The sequence below is a fragment of the Choristoneura fumiferana genome, chromosome 3 (assembly GCF_025370935.1).
Source record: "Choristoneura fumiferana chromosome 3, NRCan_CFum_1, whole genome shotgun sequence".
Taxonomy (NCBI): Eukaryota; Metazoa; Arthropoda; class Insecta; order Lepidoptera; family Tortricidae; genus Choristoneura; species Choristoneura fumiferana.
The window spans coordinates 564,556-592,370 of NC_133474.1; the positions used below are offsets into that span (position 1 = coordinate 564,556).

The 27,815-nt window shown below is 39.2% G+C and overlaps 2 protein-coding genes and 1 long non-coding RNA gene across 3 annotated transcripts in view; 1 reads left to right on the plus strand and 2 right to left on the minus strand.

Moving 5' to 3' along the window:
• Positions 1-6,955, minus strand: part of LOC141445697 (alanine--tRNA ligase, mitochondrial-like) — a 36,926-nt gene extending 29,971 nt beyond the window's left edge. Inside the window, exons 1-4 of the mRNA XM_074111585.1 lie at positions 6,539-6,955; positions 4,338-4,511; positions 3,340-3,485; positions 2,595-2,750 (exon numbers count right to left, since the gene is read on the minus strand). Coding sequence (XP_073967686.1) covers positions 2,595-2,750; positions 3,340-3,485; positions 4,338-4,511; positions 6,539-6,733 — 671 coding nt within the window. The 5' untranslated portion in view covers positions 6,734-6,955. The remainder of the gene's footprint in view (positions 1-2,594; positions 2,751-3,339; positions 3,486-4,337; positions 4,512-6,538) is intronic.
• A 2,838-nt stretch (positions 6,956-9,793) lies between these two features.
• On the minus strand, positions 9,794-10,371 carry LOC141426155 (uncharacterized). Its single transcript, XR_012451197.1, has 3 exons — positions 10,175-10,371; positions 9,937-10,056; positions 9,794-9,855 (listed from the first exon to the last, which is right to left on the minus strand). It is a non-coding gene; the product is annotated as an uncharacterized lncRNA (long non-coding RNA).
• Positions 10,372-10,972: 601 nt separating this feature from the next.
• On the plus strand, positions 10,973-26,261 carry LOC141426156 (uncharacterized). The gene is made up of 10 exons (XM_074085016.1): positions 10,973-11,493; positions 12,190-12,311; positions 13,432-13,522; positions 14,318-14,541; positions 20,879-21,074; positions 21,412-21,563; positions 22,626-22,751; positions 24,165-24,287; positions 25,393-25,498; positions 26,055-26,261. Exons 1-10 carry the CDS (start codon positions 11,223-11,225, stop codon positions 26,225-26,227), a joined length of 1,584 nt encoding a protein of 527 aa, XP_073941117.1. The 5' UTR covers positions 10,973-11,222; the 3' UTR covers positions 26,228-26,261.
• The last annotated feature ends 1,554 nt before the right edge of the window (positions 26,262-27,815 follow it).

The following is a 27,815-nucleotide window of genomic DNA, read 5'->3' on the forward strand; positions in this document are numbered from 1 at the left end:
GTTTTTTTGCCAGCATTGGAAAGAAGGTAAACAATCCTGATTTTTGTAGCAACAGGTCAAGATTATTTTCCTTTTTCCAAACGCAGAAAAAAATGAAAATCTATTCTATTGGTAAGTTCGTGTCAATGTCATGTCATGTATTTAAAAGTAAACTTTATTTACTGCTGCTTACAATACAAATTTGATTACAATAAAGTGAAGTGTTCTGGTTAGGGTTAAGTGAACACTTGCTTTTAATTGAATACAATGATGAAATGAAGAGTAATTAAAATATTAATTTCACAGCAATAAGCCATCAATTTCCGGAAAACCTCCGGAACGACCAGTTCCACCGCGATGATTCAACAACAGTTGGCCTCATAGGTCCCTTCCAGGTGTCAAGTAAAAGTATCATGAATATTATTTGTACAGTCACCAGCCCCAATATCTGACACAACAAAGCGTGCATATACAACTGTATTTCTAAAGCCGGTAGGACGTTTTAAATAACAGGAAATATGCAAGAAAATACAATTTTTCTCTTGAATAATTTAACTCAATCGAAAAAACGGAAAATAAAATAGACGTAAAAATCATCATTGAGAAATAAGAAAAATAATTGAAGTTTGCATGCAATGTCTTACTAGAAAATTAAATTTACTATGAACTTTCTATGGGCCGTCGTAGAATTATGGCGTCAAAGTCTGCAATGACGGATCTCTTTGTCTAATGAACAGTTTAAAAAATCTTTTACTACTCGTGTATTAAACAATGAAGATATATTTCGAACAAAAAAAAGCTTGCATATTCCATATTGTGCACGCTTCGCTATGGCAACAACTAGTAGATTTACCCTAATTTGATTCCAGTGTCAACAAGCACCTTGCTTCGCTCGCTAATATACGCCCTGAGCCCGGCCAAGCCCATCGGGCGGCAGTTCGTAGCCAAGAGAGGACGAGTTCTCGGCCAGAACGCAAAGAAATACAACGACGACCCTGCGACGACGAGAGCTGTGTGCACGCATGCCAGTTTTTCTTTGACAAGGGCTTCGGGTTCTGCGCCGAGGTGCTGTGGTGTGTGTGTTACGATTAAAAACCGGCACAGACGTTTAGCTATGACACATTTGATCCTTTGACCAAATATCATAGTGGAATAAACTGATACAAGTCGTAATATAGGCAATTCAATTTAAATAAAATATTTCCAATCTATTGGTTAATTCCTCTATGCAAAATATAACAGCTTATATTTTTTTTTATAGTGATTTAATGGTACGAAAATAAATAACATAATAAGCTATCTAAATTAAAAATATATATATTCCTAAAAAACACACTAATTTACACGGCTATGAAGTAAGGTATGTCAATGAACTAAAAAAAATGTACTTTGCTCACCGGCGACCTTGCGATAGCTACGTTTATGTAACAAATGTGTCATGTAACACAAATCACACAAACCCAAGAACCCAACTATAACCACCATCACCACCTACACTGCGCTGACGCGTCTCGAGCTCAACCAAATTCATCATCAGAGTAACACAACCAATCACCATGCTACCAGAATTCATGCATGTCCTAAAAAAAGTTTTTTTTAATAATATTTTATACTGACACCAACTTAAGCGGCATGGTTAGGGTCGCAGAATTCAAATAATAAATATTTTTTCACTTCTCATGCTCGTAAGTTCGTGTTTATGCTGGATCTAGGCGACATAAAATGACTATGTGTGCTCTAGTGCATAAAGTAAAATCTTCGTCTAAGACCAGCAATCGGGCCTAAACAGCCACAAACAAAAAAGTTTCATTGTATTTTTTTAATCATTTTTAATTTGTATAAAACTAAAAATCAATCAAATAAATCACAATAAATTAATGAAACTAAATATTTATAATTATACTAGCGTTTGTCCGCGGCTCCGCCCGCGTGGTATTCGGTAATCGCGCGCAGTTCCCTCGGGAACTGTGCATTTTTCCGCTATAAAAAGTAGCCTATGTCACTCTCGGGCCCAGAAACTATCTCTATGCGAAAAATCACGTCGATCCGTCGCTCCGTTACGGCGTGAAAGACGGACAAACACACTTTCGCATTTATAATATTAGTATTAGTATGGATTAGCAATGCATGAAAAGTAAAGGTACCTAGTAAGTGAAAAATTGCTATTTAATACTACTGCTGCTATTAATTTCCTCGCAATCAAAGTGAAAAGCAGAGCGTAAAACTAGAGCATTAAAAACAAAAACCGCAATGTAGTGAAACTTGCATGCAAGTTTTTGCATAGTCTAAATGTGGCTTTACAATACGACTACGTTCATAGAAGGTGGAGGAGCGCAGGGAGAGAGAGCGAGAGAGTGGGTAAATACATACATATCTGTAACTGACTTTTCCTTCTCATAGCTTTAATTAGAAAAAGACACAAAATGCCAGTCATTTATAAACCCATTTTCCCCTCGACGTGTGTATCCACCCCCGCCATACCGGCTCGGGTGGCTATATGAATGCCTCGGGTAAAATGACTCATTTTATGCTCTTGTTGTACAATCTACTATTTGCCTCACACGTTGCTATTACGGTGTAATTGGTAGACCTTTAAACTCCAGCAAGAGACTTACCTGTTGCACTGTATGAAGACGATGTTCCATATCTCGGTGAGGCTCCCATCAGGGTTCACATAGTGTATCTCCGTGCACGGCCCACAGGGACCCGTGGCCCCCATCTCCCAGAAATTGTCTGACGCGCCGAGACCCTTTATCCTACTGGACTGTACTCTGCAACAATTGAAACAGTAACATCAATGAATCCTGCACCTTTCCAGTCGGAGACGGAACGAAATAGTGACCAGCTGGTCTAAGTAGCAAATTAGCAGTTGGTCTAACTACCAAGTGGTCTAAGAAGCAACTGGTCTAAGTAGCAAGTAGTCCAAAATTCTTTGATGCAAAGTCGACGGAACTCCTATTCTGCTTGGGAGAGGCGCTTCGCGCATTAACGCAACTCAAACCTTTTTAAAGTTTTTGATAAAAAAAACAGGTAGGGACCAGTTTCTTTTTAGACCACGTGCTACTTAGATCAGCTGCTTTTTAGACGAAGTGATACTATACATTTTGAGCAGCGGTGTGGACGCGCTTTTATCTTACTAATGCTACAAATCAAAGTGAGTGTGAGCGCGTGTTAGTGCGTGCGTGCTTGTGCGTGCGTGCGTACGCGTGTGCGTGCATTTGTGAATGTGTGTGTTACTGTTTCATGCTAAGACGACTGGAAATAATTACATTAAATCTGGTTTAAACATCATAGTTATATTTCTCGCAAAACGCAAACGTCTCCAATCGCAAAACGCAAACTATAGCTCAAGTAGTATACCCAATATCTTTCCAAATGTCCCTGCACTCCCGGTCCTCCTGGAGGCCGATGACGGCGTCCCCAGAAAAGTACGTGACCACCAGATTCTCAGCTTTGAACCCGTACGGACCCAGCAGCAGCTCCCACGCCATTTTACAGGCATCTTTCTGAAAACATTGAAATCATAAGGGCAATGCCAGCAAGCAAGCGTGTGCCGCATTCATGACTGTTTTGTTTTGGATTTGTAGGAATGTCATTGATCGTACTTATTATTATAATTCATCATCATCATCAGCCATAGGACGTCTACTGTTGGACATAGGCCGCCCACATAGACCATCTGTTGCTACAGTTTGAAGGGGCCGGTATCCGTTGTGAGCCTGCGGCTTTAAGCAGGTCATACGTCCATCTCGTCCATTAAAAAACTGGCCATCTGACCTTGTTGTAAATAATTCTACATTATTTTGTAAAGTTTATGGATGGTAACCATGGGACCTAAATACAAACAGTGTGTAATTTCGCGTTACGTAACATGAAGAAAAGATAGATGTGTACCAAGTAATACACAGTAATTTCCTGTAATAACCAAGTAATAATACAATTTGCCAATTTGAATCATGTATACTGCCAACCTGCTAAGGGCATGTGCACTCAAAGCACAGTGTAAATTTAGCAAAACTTGTTATCATAGTTGACTTTACAGTGAAGAAAATGTAAACAAATCATTTGCATTGTCATCCAATGATGTGATTGTTGTTATTTCTGCTAATTTAGCAATATATAAGAGATTATGTATAGTTACATATGTGAACAATATACAAAATGACTTAACTTGACTTGACTGTCTTACTTGGGTCCAGTCATACTGTAAAGTTCCTAATCCTGACTGGCCCCTGTGGGGATTAAGGCCTAAGACCTCTCATTCCGCGAGGAGGCCTATGTTTTGCAGTGGGACATTTATAGGCCGAGATAAACTCACACGAATCTTCTCCTTATCGCATGAACAAGAGTTGACTAACCTTGTAGTAGTCCCCAAAGGACCAGTTGCCGAGCATCTCAAAGAAGGTGTGGTGGTGTCCGTCTGAGCCGACCGCGTCCAGGTCGTTGTGCTTGCCGCCGACGCGCACGCACTTCTGCGCGTTGACGGCGCGCGCGCACGGCGGCTCCACCAGCCCCAGGAACACTCCTTTGAACTGGACATTTATTTGTTATTTTTAAGGTAGAGTAAATCATCAATTGCTAGCCACCTCTCAATAACTGGCCACCTTATAAAAAATGAATTCTAGTTATAGATAGATTCATACAATGTCATTAATTGAAAATACAAACTGAAATATAGATGCACAGAAAAACCAGAAAAATAAGACCATCACTGGGAATCGAACCCAGGTCCTCGGTAATCCGTACCGCGTGCTATACCGCTACACCACTGATGGTCACCATCACGCGCACGCGGTACGGATTACCGAGGACCTGGGTTCGATTCCCAGTGATGGTCTTATTTTTCTGGTTTTTCTGTGCATCTATATTTCAGTTTGTATTTTCAATTTATGTTTTACGGGATGACCGTAAAAGTAAAAATTTGGAATTGAAATAAAAAATACAAAAATATTCCAAAAAACCAATCTTAATTTACAATGTCATTAATGTCTAATTTTGTCAAAATCGCGCGTCTTCGTGGATGGCACTAGGTATAACCAGAATTCATTTTAGTATAAGATGGCTAGTTATTAACACCAAGTACACCAACACCTTATACTAAAAATGAATCTGTTTATAGATGACTAGATTTCAGTTTAAGTGTAAGGTGGCCAGTAATGATGACCAGAATGAATGAAAAAGATGAAAGTTGAGTACAAGGAGTCTCTAGATCCAGTAAGGGCGGATCTAGTGGGGGGGGGGGGGGGGGGTTACCCCCGGGGACCTGGGCCAGGTCTGGGATAACAGTAGGTATTCTTCTAATGTCATTGATTTTAATAAAATTAATATCTTTCTGTGTTAAAAGAGGAGAATTAATCTTGATTAATGATGGTTAAATAAATAAGTTTAAATGTTTTATATGTGGAAAAATAACTTGATTTGACCATTGTGAACCCCCCACCCTATGGCTTTGGAAGGTTGGATTCTAAAATATATATAAAAAAAAAAAAGCCTCATTTTTGCTCACCATCGCATATTGATTGTGAATAAATTATTCCTACCTACAAACTTTACTCATAATTAGGCATTGGATTATATGCACTATCAAAAAGCCAAAATATGCATACAAATATGCACTAATAAAGGGTGAAATATGAACAAAATATGCACAGTCAAAAACCATTTATTATTAGAATTTATATTTATTCTCACATTATATTCGTATGTATATACATATTTTCTATCTCTGCATCTAAATGGGAACATGTTGATCGATTTCCATCTGGTGCATTAGAACCTAAGCTCAAATTACCCTATTGCACAGTACAACCTAATGTCAAAAACACATTACCATATAAATATAAATTCAAAATAATCTAATGTCTAAATACCACAGTCCCAAAAAACTCTAAAACCTTAAAACCAAAACAAACTTTTAAGTATGTACTATTACTGGTTGGGGTATAGCAAAAGGGGCCCGATTTTAGGACTTAGTAAATTTTTAAGCAAAAAGATTTTTTCTTTTTTAACTTTCAAGGGAAACATTAAAATGCTGCATCTTTTATTGATACAATTTTTTTTATAAACTTGACCGTTTAGGAGCTAGAGCGATCTGAAGTTGCAAGTTCGGCCATAGGATTACTAAGGAGCCAGACACTTAGAAAACTCGGTTTAGGTTTGGTTAGTGTGTCATCCTGCCCGAAGGGCATAACTACCCAGAATAGAAGCTTCGTCGAGCCTGCAGGGCTACTACTAAACTCCTAGCTAGACTCGAATTTCGTAGTAGCCTTGCTGTCACGGAAATTGCTATCAACAAAAAACGTAGGTAAGGTCCAAACTCGCAACTTCAGATCGCTCTAGTTCCTAAACAGTCAAGTTTATAAAAAAAAAATATCAGTAAAAGATGCTTATTTTAATGTTTTCTTTAAAGTATAAAAAAAAAACTAGCAATAAAATCCTAAAATCGGGCCCCTTTTGCTATACTCTGACCCTAATACCGAGACCACCCACTGTCACAAACAATCATAAAACAAATCAAGAAATGCATGCCTATTTTATTTATATCACATGTATTATTTACCTGGTTCATGCCGGCATTGACGAAGGGCACAGTGGGGTCGCACAATGGGACAACAGAGCTCGATTTCACATGCTTATGTCCATGTTTTTGAGCGAAGTATTCAATAAAAGTGCTCCTTATAAAGCTGCTCGACGACTTCAACCGCGCCAACGATCTGCCGTGGACAATTCTGCCTCGAACCGGTACTCGGAACATCGTTGCAGGTTAAAATATCCTTTCCAGTTTAAAACACTGCATTCGCAAAAACAACAAACATTAAGTAGTGGCAGCAGAGGCTAGTATTGGCGCCTTTTGATAAACATTGTTATAAGCTTTGATGAATTTTGTTTATGCGAAAATAAGTTTCGAAAAAACTCGTAATCAGCCGATGCCCGATTGGAATCACACACACACACAGATCACACACAGATACAGAAGATAACTAAACAAATCTAGGTAGGTATTTTTTGGGCAATGACATTGACAGTTCTCAAGTGTTCTCAAGGACAGGTGCGGCCACATGCAGTCGCTCGTCGCTCGTTTGCAGCGATAAATCTGATCACGTGACCCCATTGAATGTGATTTTGAATTTCCAGCGAGCGACTCAAAAAAAAAGTAGCGTCAAGCCACCGCATCGAGCAGCAGCGTCAAGATGGCTGCTTGCAGGAATGATCTTGGTCTTGGAAGCTGATTTCTTAATCTCATTTAGTAGCAGTCATGGCAGGCAGAAATAAAATAAATTAGAGTGAATGAAAAAAAATAGCAGTGTTTTGCCTAAATTCAAAAGGTTTTTTTTTCAGCGATAAAGCTCAACATTTTCAGCTTTATCGCTATATATCACGTGACCATAATTGACGTTGGAAACGAGCGTCAAGCGACTTGCATGTGGCCGCGCCTACTTGCATGTGTGGCTACAACTTAAGCTGCATATGGAGTGATTGTTTAAAGGTGGGGCCATATGCAGTCACTCGTCGCTCGTTTGCTGCGGTAAATATGGTTACGTGACCATAAAACGACATGGGTTCTCGTAAGGGAGGTGGCAGCAGCAGGGCTACTACGAAACTCGAAACTCGAAGTTCGTATCGTACCGTCCCGCTCGCTCTCGTATTAAATAGTAGAGTCAACCTACAATAACTCTGCAATGAAGTGACAACAGTAGAAATCTAAAGTTTGTTTGTGGCAATACTGATTTATAGTCAAACAACAAGTTTTGAACTTCTGATTAGATTTTAAACAGGTCATCGTTCATCCGCCAATACTATTACTTCTTATATTTCGTTTTCTATTTTTTTTTACCGTTCACGGCAAAACTTACTAAAACTTACTGGACACTGGATATTTAAAAAAAAACAACGACACCAACTTTTAATTATTATTATTATTTATAGTTAGGCGTAATAGCATGGGGTCATACATTACTCGTCCCGTCCTAACTAATTCCACCAATCGTCGGTGATAGTTCGATACCGAGCCCACGTACATACCAAATCAAATAATATTTGTCATCAAATAAATAGTAATTGTTAGTTACGCTGTATTGAAATATCAATCACGCTATGGAAGTATGCATTGCATATTAGATTTCGCATAAGTATGATTTATTATACCTACTTACTTATCAGTTCTGTTCCTGAAAGAGTTGCTGCTTGTACTTAAAAGGGCACATTGACGGCCAACTTAATATTAAATTCGTCAATATATAGATGTGATCTAGTAATTAAAACTATTTTTATTTAACGCTTTTCCAGGCATAGTGCATATAGCGACAGCGACCATATAAATTTACACAAATATTCGACCTTGCTACATTTACAATATGGTACAAAATCAATTGAAGTTGTTAAAAGTACCTACTATTCGTCTTAAAATTAATCCCCCATAGGTAAACAATATAAAACTATGATTCGTTTTGCAATAGCGCATCTAAATTAGCGGGACCTGGAAAAGGGTTAAATCAACGAAATTGTATCAAATTACAGGTGCTCAATACTTTTGGTCAAGGCTGTGTTATATAAATTCAGGTAAATACAAAACAAAGCAATAAAACGTTAAATAGTTTCTGACATATTTATTATTCACTAAATGACACATCAGAGTCTAAGAATTCCACTCCCTCATACACTTCTTCCTGTACCTGAATTCCTTCGGACTCTTCTTCTCTTTCAACCTCTGCTTCCCTACTCTCCCACTGTCAGTGTCATCATCACTTTGCACATTTATAACAAATGGTATCAGATCATCCAATAACCCATCTTGTTGCCTGTGTTCAGATTCTAATTTTTTTACATGTTCGGCACACTTATGCCAGTCATCCGGACTAACAGATGCAAATGCTTGCTCTACTTTTGCCTCCATATCTCGAGCTGAACATTTACGCTGCCTACTTTTCGCTTTGCCATACTCCATATTAGTTCAATAGTATTCAAGTGGCAATGGTATGGGGGTAACCGCAATACTTCATGCCCATTTGCTTTTAACAGCTCATCAATATAATATATTGGGTCGGGTTTGTTGCGTTTTACCAAAGTTAAAAGTTCAGCCCTGGTGAATGTTTCTTCCCAAGGAAAGTTATTTGAGGTAAGCCAATCACGGATTGCTTGTTTCCTTGAACTGGTATTCGGTGCCTTATTAATCTGAATTGTGTGGTAACTTGCGTTGTCCATAACTATAATGCTTGGTGTATCCAAATTAGGCAGCAGCTTATCTTGAACCCACTTTGAGAAATTGGCAGCATTCATGTCATCATGATAATCGGCTGACTTTGATTTGCTGCTAAATATTAAAAGGGCATTATTTACAAATCCTGATTCAGTGCCTGCATGTACAATTATGAACCGTTTGCCTTTTGATATATTAGTGACCATTTTAGAAGTTGACGGACCCTGCCAACTTTTTTTTGGTTTGTAGTTAACATGAATATAGGTCTCATCTAAATATACAATCGGTTTTCTTTCCTCTGAAGGCATATTTCTATATTCTGTAATTTTTCTAATGTATTTGTGTCTTGCTGCAGCAATATCATTTTTTCCATTAATATGGTTCTCTCTTCAACATTTTTCTTGAAACAAAATCCCATGTCATGTAGAATTTTGCGTAGTGTTTCATGACCACCATCAAACTGAATAGATTGTCGCAACTCACTAAGCAGTTTTGCGATTGTGGGGACCTCATTTCTTACTAAGTAAAATTCATTTATCAGGTTACGTATGGCAACCTTATCGAAGTCATCAATATTTCTTTTCGTGGCACGGCACTTGCGTTTCTTGCCAGGAGTTACCATATGCCTGAATTTGTATTACCTTCGTGCTTGATTTGGCGAATTGTTCTTAAGCTAATACCTACAAATAATAAGTTAAATATGTAAGTCTAGAAAATATTACTAATTTAGACCTTTAAAACAAGTTCAAACAACATCTTACCAGTCATTGAACTAATTTTTTGAATATATGTCGCCTCTGCGCTGACGTCCAATTTGTCCATTTGTTTGAGTTTGTCAACAGAATTTTTTATTGTTGTCTGAACAGCTTCAGATAATTCCCCTTGAAAAAACGAATATACAAGTTAAATATATATCTTTACTTTATCATATTATTTCATGAAAATAATAAAAAAAGCAGAAAATAGCTATAAAATATCAAGAATTTATTAGGGACTTACTCGTAGAGGTTAGAATTTTATGTAAGCATTGCTCTTTTTGCTCACGGACGGACTCCATTTCTTCTTTTACATTTTGGAAATGAGTAATCATCTTGAATATAAGTTCTCGAACTCCACTTTTAATTGTTTTAACCATTTCGAAAGAAGGATTCGCAAAAACCTCGAAAAAAATACTCACGATCAATTAAAGAAATGTCTGAGTGACTACATGAAAAAAGTATTACCACAGCGTGATTTTTCTGGGTTGCCAATTAATATCTTATGCAGAGTTATCGTGGGACGATTCTATAAGTGTCAGAGGGACCGCACGACACGAACTTCAAGTTTCGAGTTTCGTAGTAGCGCTACAGGTGCGGTCCCTTTGACACTTATGCTATTTAATACGCGAGCGAGAGGGACGGTACGACACGAACTTCAATTTTCGAACTTCAAAGTAGGCCCTCAGATCATTTACATCTGATTTCCATTTATGAAAGACGAAGTAGAGAGGGCGCTGTTCAATATGTGAGAATAGAATGACGTGAGGGAACTAACTAATACTTTAACTTACATTTCTGTGTACATTACATTTACATTATCTGTGTTCGAACATTTACAAAGTTTGTTGTAACTTCGAGCCATGAAATATTGAAGAAAAAAATAATAATTTAGTTACAAAAAATATTTGTATTCTTTGTTATTTTTATATCTTTTCACTTTTTACTGCGGCATTATTAAATTAAAATGTTGGTAATAAGCGCCCCTGATAACGTGCTTTTAGGCCTTTGGCCTTTTTAGTTGTCAATTTGACACTTTTGACAACTAGCCTAGCCTGACCGTGAATTTATTCCAGAATCTATTTCTTCAGCTAATATTATAACGATAAACACGTTAGTATTTACAACTTCATCAGAACAGTACACGTGTACAACTCCAAATGGCGTTTGGTAATAATAAGGTACCATTCAGATGCATGTACACTCACTAGAAACTTGACAAATTGACATTTTATTTTGGGACACGTAAGTCTTCAATTTTAATGAGTTAGTCAATTTATGTTTACAAAACAATGAAGGGATTGGAAGTTTATGTGCTGTGCTTGTGTATATTTGTGGCGACGGCTGAGTTACTCGGTCCGGAAGGTCAGAAAAAAGATGTCAAAGATAAGGTGGCGGATGAAGAAGAGTCAGTTGAAGACGCCGACACCGACACTACTGCGGAGCAGGATTATGTTAAGCAGCTCACTGATGCCGTTAATAAGGAGATCGTAACGTTACACGAATACGCTGAGGCGATACGGAAGAGCAAGGAGCTGCCTAAAGAAGATGAAATGAATAATGGTAGGTACCATTACATTACATGACTATTAATTGATAAAATATAATATTTCTCGCTGTTAAATAAGGCTAATAACTATCTTCGGTTGCTGGTTTTCGTCTTTTTAGTAGAGTAATGATTATAATATTTCAAACTAAAGCTTACTCTACTTGGATTTAAACCAATTGTATAATACAAGCCATAAGGTATTCTTCCTTTCCTTACTATTATTATAAATGCGAAAATAAGTAATGCAATAAGTTTGTGTTGCAAAAAGATTCTTATTGGGATTTGCACTGTCATTGTTCGTTCATCCACCATTATCTCTCATATTTCATTTTCTACAATTTTTAACAAACTGTAGTTAAGTTAAAGTGCCCTCTGATGGAGAGTAAATTTTTAAATGAAAAAGATTTACAGCTGTCCAAATGTAATTTACTATAGGTTTTGTATATCAATAGAACACTGACATTTCCCACTTCTGTTCATTGCCCACTCATTAAGAAAAAACAGACTTTTGTAGCTCTCAACCCAGCAACAGCAACTGCACAGAAGCCATTTATTAAAAAAAAAACCCTGTTGACTGACTGTTTTATTGATTTCAAAGCAACTGAAAACCTAATTTTATTAAGTATGGTTACCCGGGTTAAACTAGTGTTTTGTTGTAATACTTGTTCATTGTATTAATTACTTATTTGTTCTTTTAATTGTTTTATTAGAGAATCAATTGGAACAAATGGAGTTCTCTCTGAAGATGCTGAAGAAGAGTCTCCTGCGACACACGGAGGAGGGGTGGCTCGGAGACGTGAAGGGGGGAGACTTCAGTGGAGGGGAGCTGGAGGTATGTTGATGAGATTTAGCAGTTTCCACATTTGGAATTGTTGTGAAAATCACTGTCAAAACATAATTCCTTAAATAATCATGTTTTTTAAAAATAATTTTAGTAGGTGACCAAACATGGAAGACATGAATGAACCCTGGACTTCATAATTTAGTAATCATGAGATAAGCAAATATTTTTTTTCTTAAATTAATCTTTGTAAATGAAAATTACCTTATTTACACATCGGTAATATGTGTGCATATACATTAGTTGCTTAAGTTTTAAATAGTATACTTAATATTAAAAAGGAAATTGTTTTTTAATTTTCCAGGATGAAGAGTATATTGTGGTTTACAGTTAAAAATGATCAGTAATTTAAAATAAAATAGTTCATTGAAATAATGACTTTATTGTCTAGAGCAGAAAGTACACTTTAAAATAAATACACATTGGCAGATAATACTTTTTCCTGAGGCTGCTTGTCTACGACGCATTCAAAAAAAAAAAAAAAAAGCATTATCTGCCAACAAAGTTTTATTTAAAATGAACTCTCTCTTATAAATAATAAAGTGGTTATTTCAATGAGCAATTTTATTTTATATTTCATTTTATACTGAGGATTATGCACTTGAGGATATGATAGAATACAATGGCTTGGTTCGAAAGGTTGGCTGTTAACGAGATCGGGACACCTCAAAACATTCCTACTTTAATATGAACTTGAAATTTTTATGAATATGGAATATTATGACTTATCAAAATCAAAAATATTTGTTTGTATAAATACGGTTACACGGTCTTATACAAATATATCGTCGTATTTAACCTACATGCAGGAGTACCATCAGCCAAATAAGTGGTCTATCAATTTTTAAACAAGTTCCTATCAAATGAATATGTCGCTAAAGTTGAAGTTTCAAGTTGACAGACACATCTGTTGGCATTATTGTTTTGTGACATGCAAACGATTATCAACTTTAGGGTGGTAGACCACATATTTGGCTGATGGTACAAATTGTCAATGTGAAATCTTAATGGACATGTTATTTATTACTAAATACATTAGGCCTTTTACTTAAGTTTTCACCTATTAAAGACATTCAGTTCAGTCCAGCCTGACAGCTCTGTTTGTTTTTAGAGTGTAGATGACAATCCACAGGATATTTTGGACACACTGCCGCCACTCACGGAGGAGGTGGAGCCTGAACTGACTCCAGAGCTGAAAGAAGGTGCTTATATCACATATAGTATTTTTTTATATGTAAACCATACCTAAATGTACAAAAATTAAGAAACTGTAATATATTCATTAAAACATTGCTTAGATACAAATCAAATCATGTATTTCAATGGAATGGAAATCAAAATTACATGTCAAACGTCAGACTTGTCAGTCATGCCCAAAGAGGTATATAACAGAAACAAACAAGATTTCCGAAAATTTAGGATATATATACACAGGTGAATTTGCTATATTCTTTTAAAATTCTTATTTCTTATTCTTATTCTTATTTCTGTTCTAATTCAAGCGTCACTACTTTGAAAAATCTCGTATCTAAAATCAATACGTTAACAAAATGGACCCTTAGAATAATGTTCAATGATTTCACTCAGAAAAATCATCAATTTGAGGTATGAGCCTTTTAAGTGGTGAAAAAATAACTACGAACTAATATATTATTTGTAGTATGAAAAAATACTTCTCTCAACTGTTTGAAGGTTGACTGGTAGAGAGAGATGCCTAAAATTAAAAAGCTAATTTTAATGTGTTTGTTTTTAATTTTAGAGCACTGAAGTGGTTTTGCATGCATACATAGACTTTCTTGAGGCTTACCACGCAGTTAAACATGACATTGCAATTTTCTTATCTTAAGAGGTATTTATTCAATATTGATAGTGTTACATAAAATTACAAGTCATTATTGACCGTTTTTTTTTTTACTACAATGAGAAGTTTATTTTTATGCATTTCTTGTTGCTAAATAGAAGCTTGTAATAAAATCTTCCCTATTATCTTTTAACAGCGAAAGAGGTGTACGAGGCAGCCCTAGCCAAGCTCCAGCGGCGCTCCCCCGACCTGCGCGCGTCGGTGCTTCAGGTGGCTACGGCGGCGGACGCGGGCTACGCGCCGGCCAAGATCACGCTGGCCTGGAGCTACCTGTTCGGGGAGGGCGTCGAACTCGACCTGGACAAAGCCAGGGGAATCTTCGAGGAGCTCGTGGAACAGGGGAATGCTGATGCTCACGCGGTGAGTGGAGTTTTTAATCCCCGGCGCAAAAAGAGCCGCTATGTGTGGACCGATTTGAATGCGGTTTTTTTTATTTGAAATTAGGCTTTCTAGCGATGGTTCTTAGACATGTTTCATCAAAATCGGTTTAGCCGTTTTTGAGATATTGAACTTTGAAGTGACAAAGTCGGGGGTTTTCCATCTTTTTGTTGGTTACGTTATCTGTTCATATCATCAGCTGGAATACGTCCGCAATTGAACAAAGGTACCTCAGAGGGCGTGGGGTGGTTCCTGTAATACCCACGCCTGGTATAGGTAATGCCACAAGAGTTGAAGTGAATGATACACACACAGCTATAAAAGTAACTGATTGCACAAAAGAAGAATGAATGAGTAAATTTCAAAATCCAGCTGTGTGTGTCACTTTCACTCACTTTTCATTTACTTCAACTCTCGTGGCACTACCTACAGGCGACTTGGATCGTAGTATAGCCGGTAAAGTCCAGAAGACACTGGTGCCCGTCTTCTGGATTTCTCTAAATCGCTTCCCACGGCACCCGGCTCAGCGCAGCTCTAACAACAGCTCATCATTTTTGTACGTACAAAATAAGGGAAGGATGTTGGCGAGGCATGTGTTGCGAGGGCCGTGTCGCCAAGTACTCAGTCCGCTTCGAGTGTCTATTTTCCCTCGCACATATCTGGTGGGAAGTAGTGGGAACGCAGCCTAAATTCCGACGCAAAACTAGTAAAAGTAAGTCTCAAAATAATTTAACCATGGGCATCTTTTTAGACGAACTGATAGCCGGTTGGATACCCGGTCGGGCCGGTTTATTTGTATGAATAATGCGAATGTTTATTCTAGAACCTTGGGTGTTTAACCTTTTGGACGCCAACAACTCATATATACAAATACAAATACAAATCATTTATTGCGGACTTTTGAGTCCATAGTTTTAGTATTTACAATTATAATCTTATCGCTATGGTTAATATACGCACCAGGTTCCACGCCAACGACTTAAATATACGTCCATTACTTCAGTGCAAAAGTAACCTTCGTTCAATTATGTTAAGGTTAAATTTTAGACATTGCAATAAAATAAAATAAAATAAATAAATAAATATCATGGGACACTACACACCAATTGACCTAGTCCCAAACTAAGCAAAGCTTGTACTATGTGTAGTAAATTGTTAAAGAAACGACATGCTTTGATTGGAATTTGTATTGAAGTAAAGTATAAACAATTATGTCAGTCAAGTTTAAATATAAGGAAATAGAAATTTGATTACAAAACATTATAAAAATAGCCAGTACCTATATACAGCAATAGAGTACCTATTTTAACACCCGCCCATAATCAAAATTCTCTGTACATAAACTTGCTCATAACAGAATACTTTAAATGTAACATCACAAACCAAACAATAGATAAAACCAACGAACTATAAAACATAAAATTCAAAAAGTATAGGTATCAACTAGGTAAATTAATTAAACCTAACCCTTGAATACATCTTTGATGTGCAGTTTTACCCAGACATTTGGTGAGCACATCAGCAGACATATTGCTCGAACTAATGAATTTTAGTTTTATAATATTATCTGACACCTTTTCCCGAATAAAATGAAATTTCGTGTCAATGTGCTTGGTCCTACCATGGTTTACGGGATTATATGCCAAGTTTTGTGCACTCTGACTATCGCTATATAAAGTGATAGTAGGATATTGATCATTATTGCTACATACCTGAGCAATGAATCTACGCAAATATGTAGCCTCTTTTGCTGCTTCTGTTAGTGCCATATATTCGGCTTCAGTTGACGACAACGCCACTGTAGGCTGTTTCTTTGACGCCCATGACACCGGGCCATCTGCAAGTTTGAAACAGTAACCGGTATAAGAGCGCCGATCACTGGTACAATTTGCCCAGTCAGCATCCTGATATAAATTAAAATGATCTGGAAGATAAATATTGTTGTTTTATTTACATACAACCATTACATTTTTTATAAGACATTACGTTCATATTAAAATCAATACAATAGAATAAGGATGACAGACATGTTCAAAAGCAAACGCTTATTAATGGCCAGTAGGTACCATTTCGTGCAAGTAGGTTACGTTAGCTCTTCAACACATCCGTATAACCCATAAGAGGTATTCCAGTTTTCCTATAGATTATAGAATAATCTATAGTGCGCTTTAAATATTGAAGCACCCGTTTTGCCGCTAACCAATGAATTTTGCCACATTTAGTATTAAATTGGCTCAAATAACTGGCAGCAAACGCAATATCTGGCCGTGTATTCACAGCAAGATACATAAGACAGCCAATTATCTGCTGATAATCATAAGTTGACTCCTTAACTTCAGAATCAGCAGCTAGCTTGCTATTAGCTAATGGCGTCTCAAATTCCTTTGCATTCTGTAATGCGTACTTTTTCAGTAGCGAAGTAATGTACCTACGACTTTTGATTTATAGTAACTTTTCCATCATTACAATCAATATTTATTCCTAAATAATATTTCAACGGCCCTAAGTCTTTGAGTGAAAAGTATTTTTGTAAATCACTTTTGACTTTGACATACGAAGTATCGTTCTTGTAAAATATAATTAGGTCATCAACAAATATGGCCAGTAATATTATTTCAGAACCAACGAGTTTCTTATATACACATGGTTCAGTAGGCAGCCTATTAAAACCTATTTTAGACAAGGTTTCGTTAAGTTTAATGTTCCATGCACGAGGAGCTTGCTTTAGCCCATATAAGGACTTTTGCAGAGACATACCTTATCTTCATGGCCCTTCTTCACAAAACCTTGAGGCTGGTCCATGTAGACCTCCTCTTCTAGGTCGCCATTCAAAAAAGGCAGTGTCGACATCCAAGTGATGCATTTTAAGGTCCATTTCGGCGGCTAAGGCAAATAAAGTACGCAGAGATGAATGTCTGATCACCGGCGAAAAAGTCTCGTGGTAATCTACTCCCGCGACTTGATTAAAGCCCTTTATTACTAGTCTAGCTTTATACCTAGTGATATTACCGTGTGTATCTGTCTTCAACTTGTACACCCATTTGCAGGAATTATTTTACGATCAGGCCTGTCCACCAGCTTCCATGTATTCATTTTCATTAGCGAATCATACTCATCTTGCATGGCTGACTTCCATTTATCCGCGTCATCGTCTCGCATGGCTTGAGAGTACGTTTGAGGTTCTCTGTCCTCAGCTAATGTGTGATAGGAGAAATAATCTGGAGGTTTTCTATCCCTAGTTGGATATCTCCGATCTTTCTACCACAGGACAGTCCTCCAATACCTCAGTCTCAGGTGGACATGACGTTTCAGGAAGAAGTGATCATCAGCAGAAGCATCATGAAATTCTTCCTGTAACATATCATTTCCCTCATGAATAGTACTAGGAGAGGCATTCAACTCTCTAGATACATTTTCCTCGCATACAGGAGCAGGGGACTCTACCAACCTATCTTCTCGTTCTTGTACCGGTCTCATATTGTCTAACAGTATGACAGGACTAGATACTGGAACGTTTTTGGACGTACTTGGCTCTTCATTCAATTTATTGTTCTTCAAACTTGTGAAGCAACCTTCGAAGAATGTAACGTCACGTGACTTAGTAAACCTTCTTGGATATTGAGGGTCTCTGAATATGTAACTATTTGGATCATCTGAATATCCAACAAAGATACATTCAATCGCTTTCATATCAAATTTCTTCCGTTGACAATCAGGTACATGAATCAAAGCTCGACACCCGAAAACCCTAAGGTTACTTAGATTCGGTTTACGGTCATACAATTTCTCAAAAGGAGTTAAGTTGTTAAGCGCGCGATGGGGGGACCTATTCTTTAAATACACCGAAGTTTGTACCGCGTCTTCCCAATACGCTTTGGAGAGAGAACACTGTGCCAACATAGAACGAGCTTTCTCGATTACTGAGCGTATAGTTCGTTCTGCTAATCCATTTTGTTGCGGACTGTACTTCACTGTCGTTTGGTGCACAATACCATTAGTACGAAAATGATCTGACAGTTCTTTGTTGACATATTCACCTCCATTGTCCGTCCTAACAGCTTTTATTTGAGCTCCAGTTTGCCGTTCCACAAATTTTGGAAATGGCAAACTTTCTTTCACTTCTGTCTTCGAAGAAATAAAATATATAAAAATAAAGCGTGTAAATCATCTACAAAAATAAGGCATACTTGTTACTTGTAGAGAGGTTTCTGACATCGGTCCACAGATGTCGCTATGTATCAACTCAAGCAAAGACGTAGCTGGTTTATAGGCTATTTTCTTAAACGGTTTGCGAGCTTGCTTACCTTCGATACAGGCTACGCAACTCTCTTTGTCAATTTCTGTAAACTCTACACCTACATGACTATCTCTTAAATGGTTCATACCGATGCGACACAGATGACCCAAACGCTTGTGCCATAACTGGTACCTAGTAGCGGAGTCAGAGTGCACATCACAGGCTACATCGCGAGGCATATTGACAGTACAGTCTAATTTGTACAGACCTCTATAGGGCGAACCGTGAAGAATAGAGTCACCTACAAAAGAAAAGGTATCAGAATTATAGAAATTACAACCATTTTTATCAAAAAGTACACTATAACCTTTTTCTACAGCCTTATAAACAGATATCAAATTACTATTTAAAGAAGGTACATAAATTGCATCTTTTATTTTATTAACAGTAGAAGAACCAGAGTGGATTGATATATCACAATACCGCCGCTGTCTATCTTGGTACCATCTGCAATAGTAACCTTTGTAGTAGATTCTGGTGATCTTAAATTTTCGAACCATTCCAATCTCGATGTCATATGCCGGGTCGCTCCTGAGTCTATAGTCCAGTAGTCTTCACAGGCATTAGCACTGGTACCAAGAGCTACCACTGAAGCCGCTTCCTGTGCATTCTTCTTTATCTTTCTTAAAGGACAATCTGGGCGCTTATGACCAGGTTCGTTACAATCATAACAAACAATAGGTTTCTTAACTTTTTTGGGCTTGACATCTCTTGAACGTAGAGCAGAATCAAGTTTGGTCGAATCTTCGCTTTTCGACACTTCGTTGAGAAGTTTAGACTTAACTAACTCTGTAGTCACGTTCTGGTTGCTATTCTCAAGTGCCATAATCAAGGGATCAAACCTGAATGTAAGTCCTCCGAGTAAAATAGCAGCAACAGACGAATCTTCAATAGTTTTCCCTATGTCAGATAAATCATGCACAGTTGTCATCACTGCATTGATATAGGTCTCTATATTAGGGAAATCTGACAAGCAAAGTCTATAAAGTCTTCGTTCTAAATAAAGGCGACGACCCATACCTTTATCCTCGTATGCATTCTGTAATGCAGTCCAGGCTTCCGACGCTGTTTTAGCACTTCTTACTTGCGTTATAGCCGAGCCTTCAAGTGTGAGGCATATCTTCGTCAAGGCCTTTTTATCAATTTTTGACATAGTATCTGCAGAAATATTATGGCCTTCAGGATACCCTTCTATAGCTTCCCACAAATCCTCATGCATCAAATAGTTTCGCATTTTGAATTTCCAAGAACTATATCCGTCTCTATTAGTTAGACAAAAGTTGGGCAGTGAGGAAGAACTAGAACCTCTTACCCCATTGGTATCTCCTCGACTATGAGCCATTGTATCCTCAGATCAGCTGTCACAATATCGAAAAATCGGAACTGATATTTTTCACTTTTCGATAAAATCACTTCACAAATAACAATAAAACATTAATTCATAATTGAAATAGTTTTTCTTCAACAAAGCTTCGTGCTGATAACGTTTTTTGTAGTAAATTGTTAAAGAAACGACATGCTTTGATTGGAATTTGTATTGAAGTAAAGTATAAACAATTATGTCAGTCAAGTTTAAATATAAGGAAATAGAAATTTGATTACAAAACATTATAAAAATAGCCAGTACCTATATACAGCAATAGAGTACCTATTTTAACACTATGGATACTAGGCAACGGATAAACATACTTATATAGATAAATACATACTTAAATACATATTGAACATCCAAGACCCGAGAACATAGATTCGTATTATTCATACAAATATCTGCCCCGGCCGGGAATCGAACCCGGAACCTCAAATATACCGAAAATATAGAATATAGAAGCCTGCGCCCAATATAGAAGCCTGGCGTATGGGTGATGTCTTTTGTATTTGACGTGGCGGCGAAAAGGTTAATATGTATTTAAGTATACTCTTATTTATCCGTTGCCAGTACTCGTAAAACAATCTGTTTTATTTGGGTTTAGGTCAATTGGTTTTAAGGGGCCCATGTTACTTATTCAATTTTTTTTTTAGGGCATGGGTTTCCTGTACGCTACAGGCACCGCGGTGCCGGTGTCGCAGGCTAAAGCCCTCGTCCACTACACGCTGGGCGCGCTGGGCGACAGTACGTACGCGCAGATGGCGCTGGGCTACCGCTACTGGGCGGGGGTCACTGTGCCCAGCTCCTGTCAGAAGGCTATGGATCTCTACATGAAGGTTGCTGCTAAGGGTGAGTGGTTCAGGTTAGCCAGAGTAAGACACGGGGAGAACTCAAGGTCAGGTCCAGTGGCGGGTCAAGGGGGGCATGACTCCCCTGGGCCCTGAGCTGGGTCTAAGATCGCAAAGGGCCCTTTTACATGTCGTGACGACCATCATTGCCAAAAAGAATGCGCCGCAAGAAACTTCAAACTCATTACGCCCTTAGACGTAATACGTAAAGAAAAGGTCCTTGGGTTTTATTTACGGGGTTGCAACCATTTGAACTTGCATAATGTTACGACACTGCTTTCGAGCAAGTGTGATGAAAGTATGTTTTTACTTTTATAAGTATCAGTATTTGATAACAGTGGCAGCGGGTGTGACCCTGAGCGGGGGGCCGTCGATCCAGCGCGCACGGCTGCTGGACGAGGCGGAGGGGGGCGGCGCGGGCGGCGCGCTGGACAGCGACCTCATAGAGTACTACCAGCTGCTGGCGGAGAAGGGAGACGTACAGGCGCAGGTACGGACGAGGAGGGGGGGGCGGCGCGCTGGACAGCGACCTCATAGAGCACTACCAGCTGTTGGCGGAGAAGGGAGACGTACAGGCGCAGGTACGGACGAGGAGGGGGGGGGCGGCGCGCTGGACAGCGACCTCATAGAGTACTACCAGCTGCTGGCGGAGAAGGGAGACGTACAGGCGCAGGTACGGACGAGGAGGGGGGGCGGCGCGCTGGACAGCGACCTCATAGAGCACTACCAGCTGCTGGCGGAGAAGGGAGACGTACAGGCGCAGTACGGACGAGGAGGGGGGGGCGGCGCGCTGGACAGCGACCTCATAGAGTACTACCAGCTGCTGGCGGAGAAGGGAGACGTACAGGCGCAGGTACGGACGAGGAGGGGGGGGCGGCGCGCTGGACAGCGACCTCATAGAGCACTACCAGCTGCTGGCGGAGAAGGGAGACGTACAGGCGCAGGTACGACGAGGAGGGGGGGCGGCGCGCTGGACAGCGACCTCATAGAGTACTACCAGCTGCTGGCGGAGAAGGGAGACGTACAGGCGCAGGTACGGACGAGGAGGGGGGGCGGCGCGCTGGACAGCGACCTCATAGAGTACTACCAGCTGCTGGCGGAGAAGGGAGACGTACAGGCGCAGGTACGGACGAGGAGGGGGGGGCGGCGCGCTGGACAGCGACCTCATACTACCAGCTGCTGGCGGAGAAGGGAGACGTACAGGCGCAGGTACGGACGAGGGGGGGGGGCGGCGCGCTGGACAGCGACCTCATAGAGTACTATCAGCTGCTGGCGGAGAAGGGAGACGTGCAGGCGCAGGTACGGACGAGGGGGGGGGGGCGGCGCGCTGGACAGCGACCTCATAGAGTACTACCAGCTGCTGGCGGAGAAGGGCGTTTTTTATATCTATGTATGCAGTTTTTCTTGTCACTAAAATCGATTAAATGGTTCCTTACAATATAATCTTTGTACGTCTTATGCTTTCGTTCGGACTTGCCCATTCTGACCGATCTGAATGTGCCATAGCATACGTCCCGCTCAGGTCAGGAGTCAATACTAGTGTTATCCTCAGGTGGGGCTGGGCCAGCTGCACTTCCAGGGCGGGCGCGGCGTGTCGCTGGACGTCCACAAAGCGCTGCACTACTTCCAGCAGGCTGCTAAGACCGGCAATGCGGTCGCCAACGCCTTCCTTGGCAAGGTACGTTACAGACACACACAACTAATTATAATAATAGTTAATTCGGACAGTCTCCATATCGTGTTAGTTACAAAAAAAACTTATTGAAAAAAAGAAAATACATTTATTCTTGACAGTGATTTAAATACAATTACACAAACGAAAGGCAGACGAGGAAATAGTGCAGGTAGGTTACTATTACGAACAGGGCCGGATTTAGGGGAAGGGGAAGACATCCTGGGCTAGAAAAATTAACAGTATTTTCTTCTTTTCCTGTTTTAAAGACAAATTTTTGAGTGTTTCCGCCACTCCTTATCAATTTAGTATAGTTTTTTAAAAACCTCATAGACCTCGTCAGAATCAAAACTAAAATTAAGATAAATAAGGAGCGAAATTTTTATTAAATTTACATTGGCAGATTCGTTCTGAAAGACCACTGTTGTGACTATGCTGCACTGACTTAGTGTGTGCTTAGTGTTGGGCATTTTGATGCTGAAAACAGTATTTTGCTTACTTTATTTTAGGTTAACAGTAAAAAGTATAATGTAGGTCGGCCATTCTCATTTTATTGTGCACCTGTCTAATTACCGTACCGCTTTTTTTCCGCACTAGTGAGACGGTAATGAGGGCTATCGCGAATGAATTCGCCGCTAGAGGCGCTAGTGTAGCGTGAGGTCTTCGAAATGTCAAATCTCATAGTTTTTGGGTGAGCTACGCGGGTTTATTTATAATTAGAATAATTTTGTGAATATTTTGCATTACCTGAAATTAATTATGGCAATTATGCGTTACGGGGCAATGAATGTCTGTGTTTTGAGACAGTTTTGTCCTTCGGAAACTTTGTCCTCCCTTTTTTCAGAACAAAACGGGACTAAGCAAAACTGTGGTTTATGGATATTTTTATGGTACGGTTTTAAGGTGTATTAAATATGATTTTAATCTAAACTTTGTTTTAACGCCCGGAATAACAGACTCTGAAAGCCATACTTAAAAACCCATCTATTGAGACAAAAAACGATAGCCCTCATTAGACTTGAGTGCACAGTGCACAGATAAATATAAATGGCAGCCATCCTTTTTATAGATGTGCACTCAGTGTCAGTGCCGTGTCGCTTTTGCCTGACAAAAAAAGCGGTACGGTAATTAGATAGGTGCACAATAAATTGAGAATGGCCGAGGTAGTATTTTTAGTAACAATAAACCTACAAACTTAACTAGAAGGAAAATGCCTGGTGATCTAGCCATCCACTAGCGACAGTCGTCTTGAGGGCGTTGGCTTACGCATAGTGGCGTTAAAATCGATGGTTCGCGCCTCCGCGAATATCCCTAAGGCGCTACTGAATCACGTACCAAGGTGGAGCCTTTGTCATGTTGACATTCCATACATCTGCCAAAGAAATCATAGCGAAATTGATTATGAAAAATGTGTTTTAGATTTATTTGGAAGGCGGCGACGGCATCAAGGCAGACAATGAAACGGCACTGCGATACTTCCGCAAAGCAGCCGAGTTGAATAACCCCGTCGGCCAGAGCGGCCTCGGCATCATGTATTTACAGGTATATGATCCTGATCGCTAAATAAGCTTGCATTAAAAATAAAAATAAATATACAAGCTTATTTGCGGACTGTAATTTTCGCTGATTGTAATGAGGGCTAAAAGACAGCCAAATATCGCTAGCTTATCTGCAATTGGTTCATTTAGTTATTAGCCAATTGAGAGAGAGAGAGAGAGAGAGAGAGAAAAATTTATTTACACATATTCGATACACATAAAAATACATTAGATGGAGAGAACAAAAAAAAAAAAATAACATCGAATAGTATAAAGTGGACCCCACTCAGCATACTGTTACGGCAAGCCGCAACGCTGTTTTTCAGTGGGACCATAACATAAAACACACTATGACGACACGAACGCCAGCGGAAGGAAGTTCGCAACCGGAAATAATGCCAACACTCGATCAGTTTAACCATCTTCGAAACAGTTAAACCTCAACAAGTCGAACCAGGATTGTAGCGTAATATTTACATTAATTTCAATAACAATGATATTGTGATGCATTACAATAACTCTCGATAAACTATAAAAACAGTGCAAAAATAAAATAAACATTCCTGATTATAGACTGGGCGGGAACACAGCCCGGCCCATCGCAAACCCGTTCACGATAAGTGAAGGTACCGTCATTCTTTGCAAAACAATTCAAAGAAAAAAAAAACATTAACGAATATTCATAGTCTTTCAATTGCAAGCAAGACCGTAAGTACCGTAACGTCAAATAAACCCCACAATACTAACGCCATCTAGCGATATTTCGACTGTCTTTTAGCCCTCATTGCTATCTAAACTAGATTTACGTACCAAGTTCGATCAATATCAAGTATCAAGTCGATGCCATTAACCATTGAGGAGTTCCGTCCTACAGAGATGATCCTGACCGGACTACCAGAGGCCAGAGTCTAACACACTTGGAATCACAATTGTTTTCACCTCTTTTTTCTGTCACAGGGTATAAGACGAGTGTAGAAAGAGATGGTGCATGCGATCGCGAACGCCAGCGCGTTAGACAATACGGCCTCTGGTTGTCACTGCCAGAGTATTGTGTTATCACCGTATTTGGTCTTGTATTGTTTATTTTAACGTACCTTATTATATTTTAGGGCCGCGGCGTACCCAAGGACACGAGCACGGCGCTGAAATTCTTCACGATGGCCGCCAACCAGGGCTGGGTGGAAGGCCAGCTGCATCTCGGCTTCATGTACTTCAGTGAGTCCTTTAGACGCACATTAACTAAAACGCAAAATGACCAATTGCGAAATGACCGATACGTAAAATGACCATTACGTGAAATGACTAACGCGGGAGGTAAGTGTTTAATTAAACCTCTCACCCTTTTCAAGACGCGTCTTAGCGAAACGATAATTAATTTTGTTAAAGCTTTTCGAGCCAAGTCTGACATCTTCGTATTTATTGGAACCAAAAGAATAATACATGAAAAAGTTTTTACTTTTCCTAAGCTTTTAAAATATGTTTCCATTTACTCACTGTATTTGATTTTGTAAACGACGAGTGATTTATTCGTTATTTTGTTCGGATAAATCCATGAGAAATACAATAAACTAGGTTAGGTTACCACAAAAGGTAACTATACAAAAGGTTTACACAACTTTGGGCCTCTGCTAACTTTTGCGGGTGCACGGCTTGGCGCCCACCCCCTAACTAAAATCCCTTAGGTTAGGCTTAATAGACAACTACCACTTTTAAGGATTTCCGTATACAAAAGGTTAATAAGGTTTTTGTTACTGTCTCCCCCCCCCCCTAGGTGGCATCGGCGTGCGGCGCGACTTCAAGCAGGCCAACAAGTACTTCTCTCTGGCGTCGCAGTCGGGCCACGTGCTCGCGCTGTACCACCTCGCGCACGCGCACGCGCAGGGGCTCGGCGTGCTGCGCTCCTGCACCACCGCCGTCGAGGTACTGGACATATTAAGGTCTTAAGGGGATCCCATGCCCCAATGACCTTCGATCTGAATTCCTTAGTTTTCTAATGATTTTTGTACCTTATTATATTAACATCAATGGCTTTTTTTTCGAGATATTTGGCATCAAAGTTGATCAATTTTAGGCCAAAAAACTGGTTTTCGGGCCATAACTTTTGTGTTAATTAGTTTCAAATGAAAACCCCCGACCAGTTTTTAGAGATGTCAAAGACGAACCCAAATATGTAGATTTCGTATATGTTAGATCTTTCACGTCAGTAGAGATACGAAATAAGTGTTTTTTCAGACAATGTTTGAAAAAATCATGCAAAATTAAGTTTTTTTTTTTCAAAATCCAGTAGACAAAAATGGAGATAAAAGGTTGGAGAACCAATAGCCTTTTGTTTTTAGAATTCTATCTGTAATGCAACAGTAGGAGATACGATTCAAAAACTTGTCAAAAATCGATGAAAACCTCGGGTAGCCTCTTAAGGTTAAGGGGTGATATTTTTTCTTCAAATTTAAATGGGACGAAACGGAAAATAAATTCTCCCAAATAAATAAAGTCGGGCGTGAAGACAGAGGGATTGCTGGCGCGCCGCACCTCAGTTTCCGATCGACATGAACTCGTGCGTTGGCGACTGCGGCGTGCATTGGGTCAGTGGGGAATGGATGAAAATTTTAGAAACGCTTGAAACTTTTTTAACGATAGGAATATCCTTTCTAATTAACAGAAAAAAATATCAGATTTTTAAGTAGCATCAATTAAATTAAATAAAAAATGTTTTCTGTTTTTGTTTTAATCTTTGCAGATTAAAACAAAAAACAAGTCGCCAGACTATAATCAGATGAGGTGTATGAAGAATGGCGTTATGTAAATTTAGAGACCAGTGCCTCTTGCATTACTAAATAATGTGGTTACGTTTTAATCTTTTAACCACACTGGCATTTTGGAGCAATCCTGAAGCTAGAGGATTGGAGTGATGGGTGAGGCAAATAAAAAAATTAAAGAGTTTTCTTTACCGCCAAATTACGACAGTCCGGTCGGTTACGGGTTGTTCCATAGACCAGAATAAAAAACACTAAAAAAGAATTTATGTGTCGTTGACTCGATCGTTTTGACAGGTGACACTCTTTACCGCCTCGGATAATACCGACCGTGTTTTGTATGTACACACCCATAGAAGCTCATGTCCGTTTCTTTTCAGTTAATTAGAAGAATTAGTTATTCCTATTGGTATAAAAAGTTTCAAGCGTTTCTAAATTTTTCATCCATTTCCCATTCCAGGCGGCAGCGCTAGCTCGCGCCGCCAGAAGCACGGTAGCTCAAGGCGCTGCCTACCTGGAATGAGGGCTATCGCGAATGAATTCGCCACTAAGAGGCGCTAGTGTAGCGTGAGGTCTCCGAAATGTCAAATCTGATAGTTTTTGGGTGAGCTACGCGGGTTTATTTATAATTAGAATAATTATGTAAATATTTTGCAATATCTGAAATTAATTATGGCAAATATGCGATCCGGGCAATGAATTTCTGCGTTTTGAGACAGTTTTGGCTTTCGAAACCTTTGTCCTCCCTTTTTCCGAACAAAACGGGGACTATGCAACAC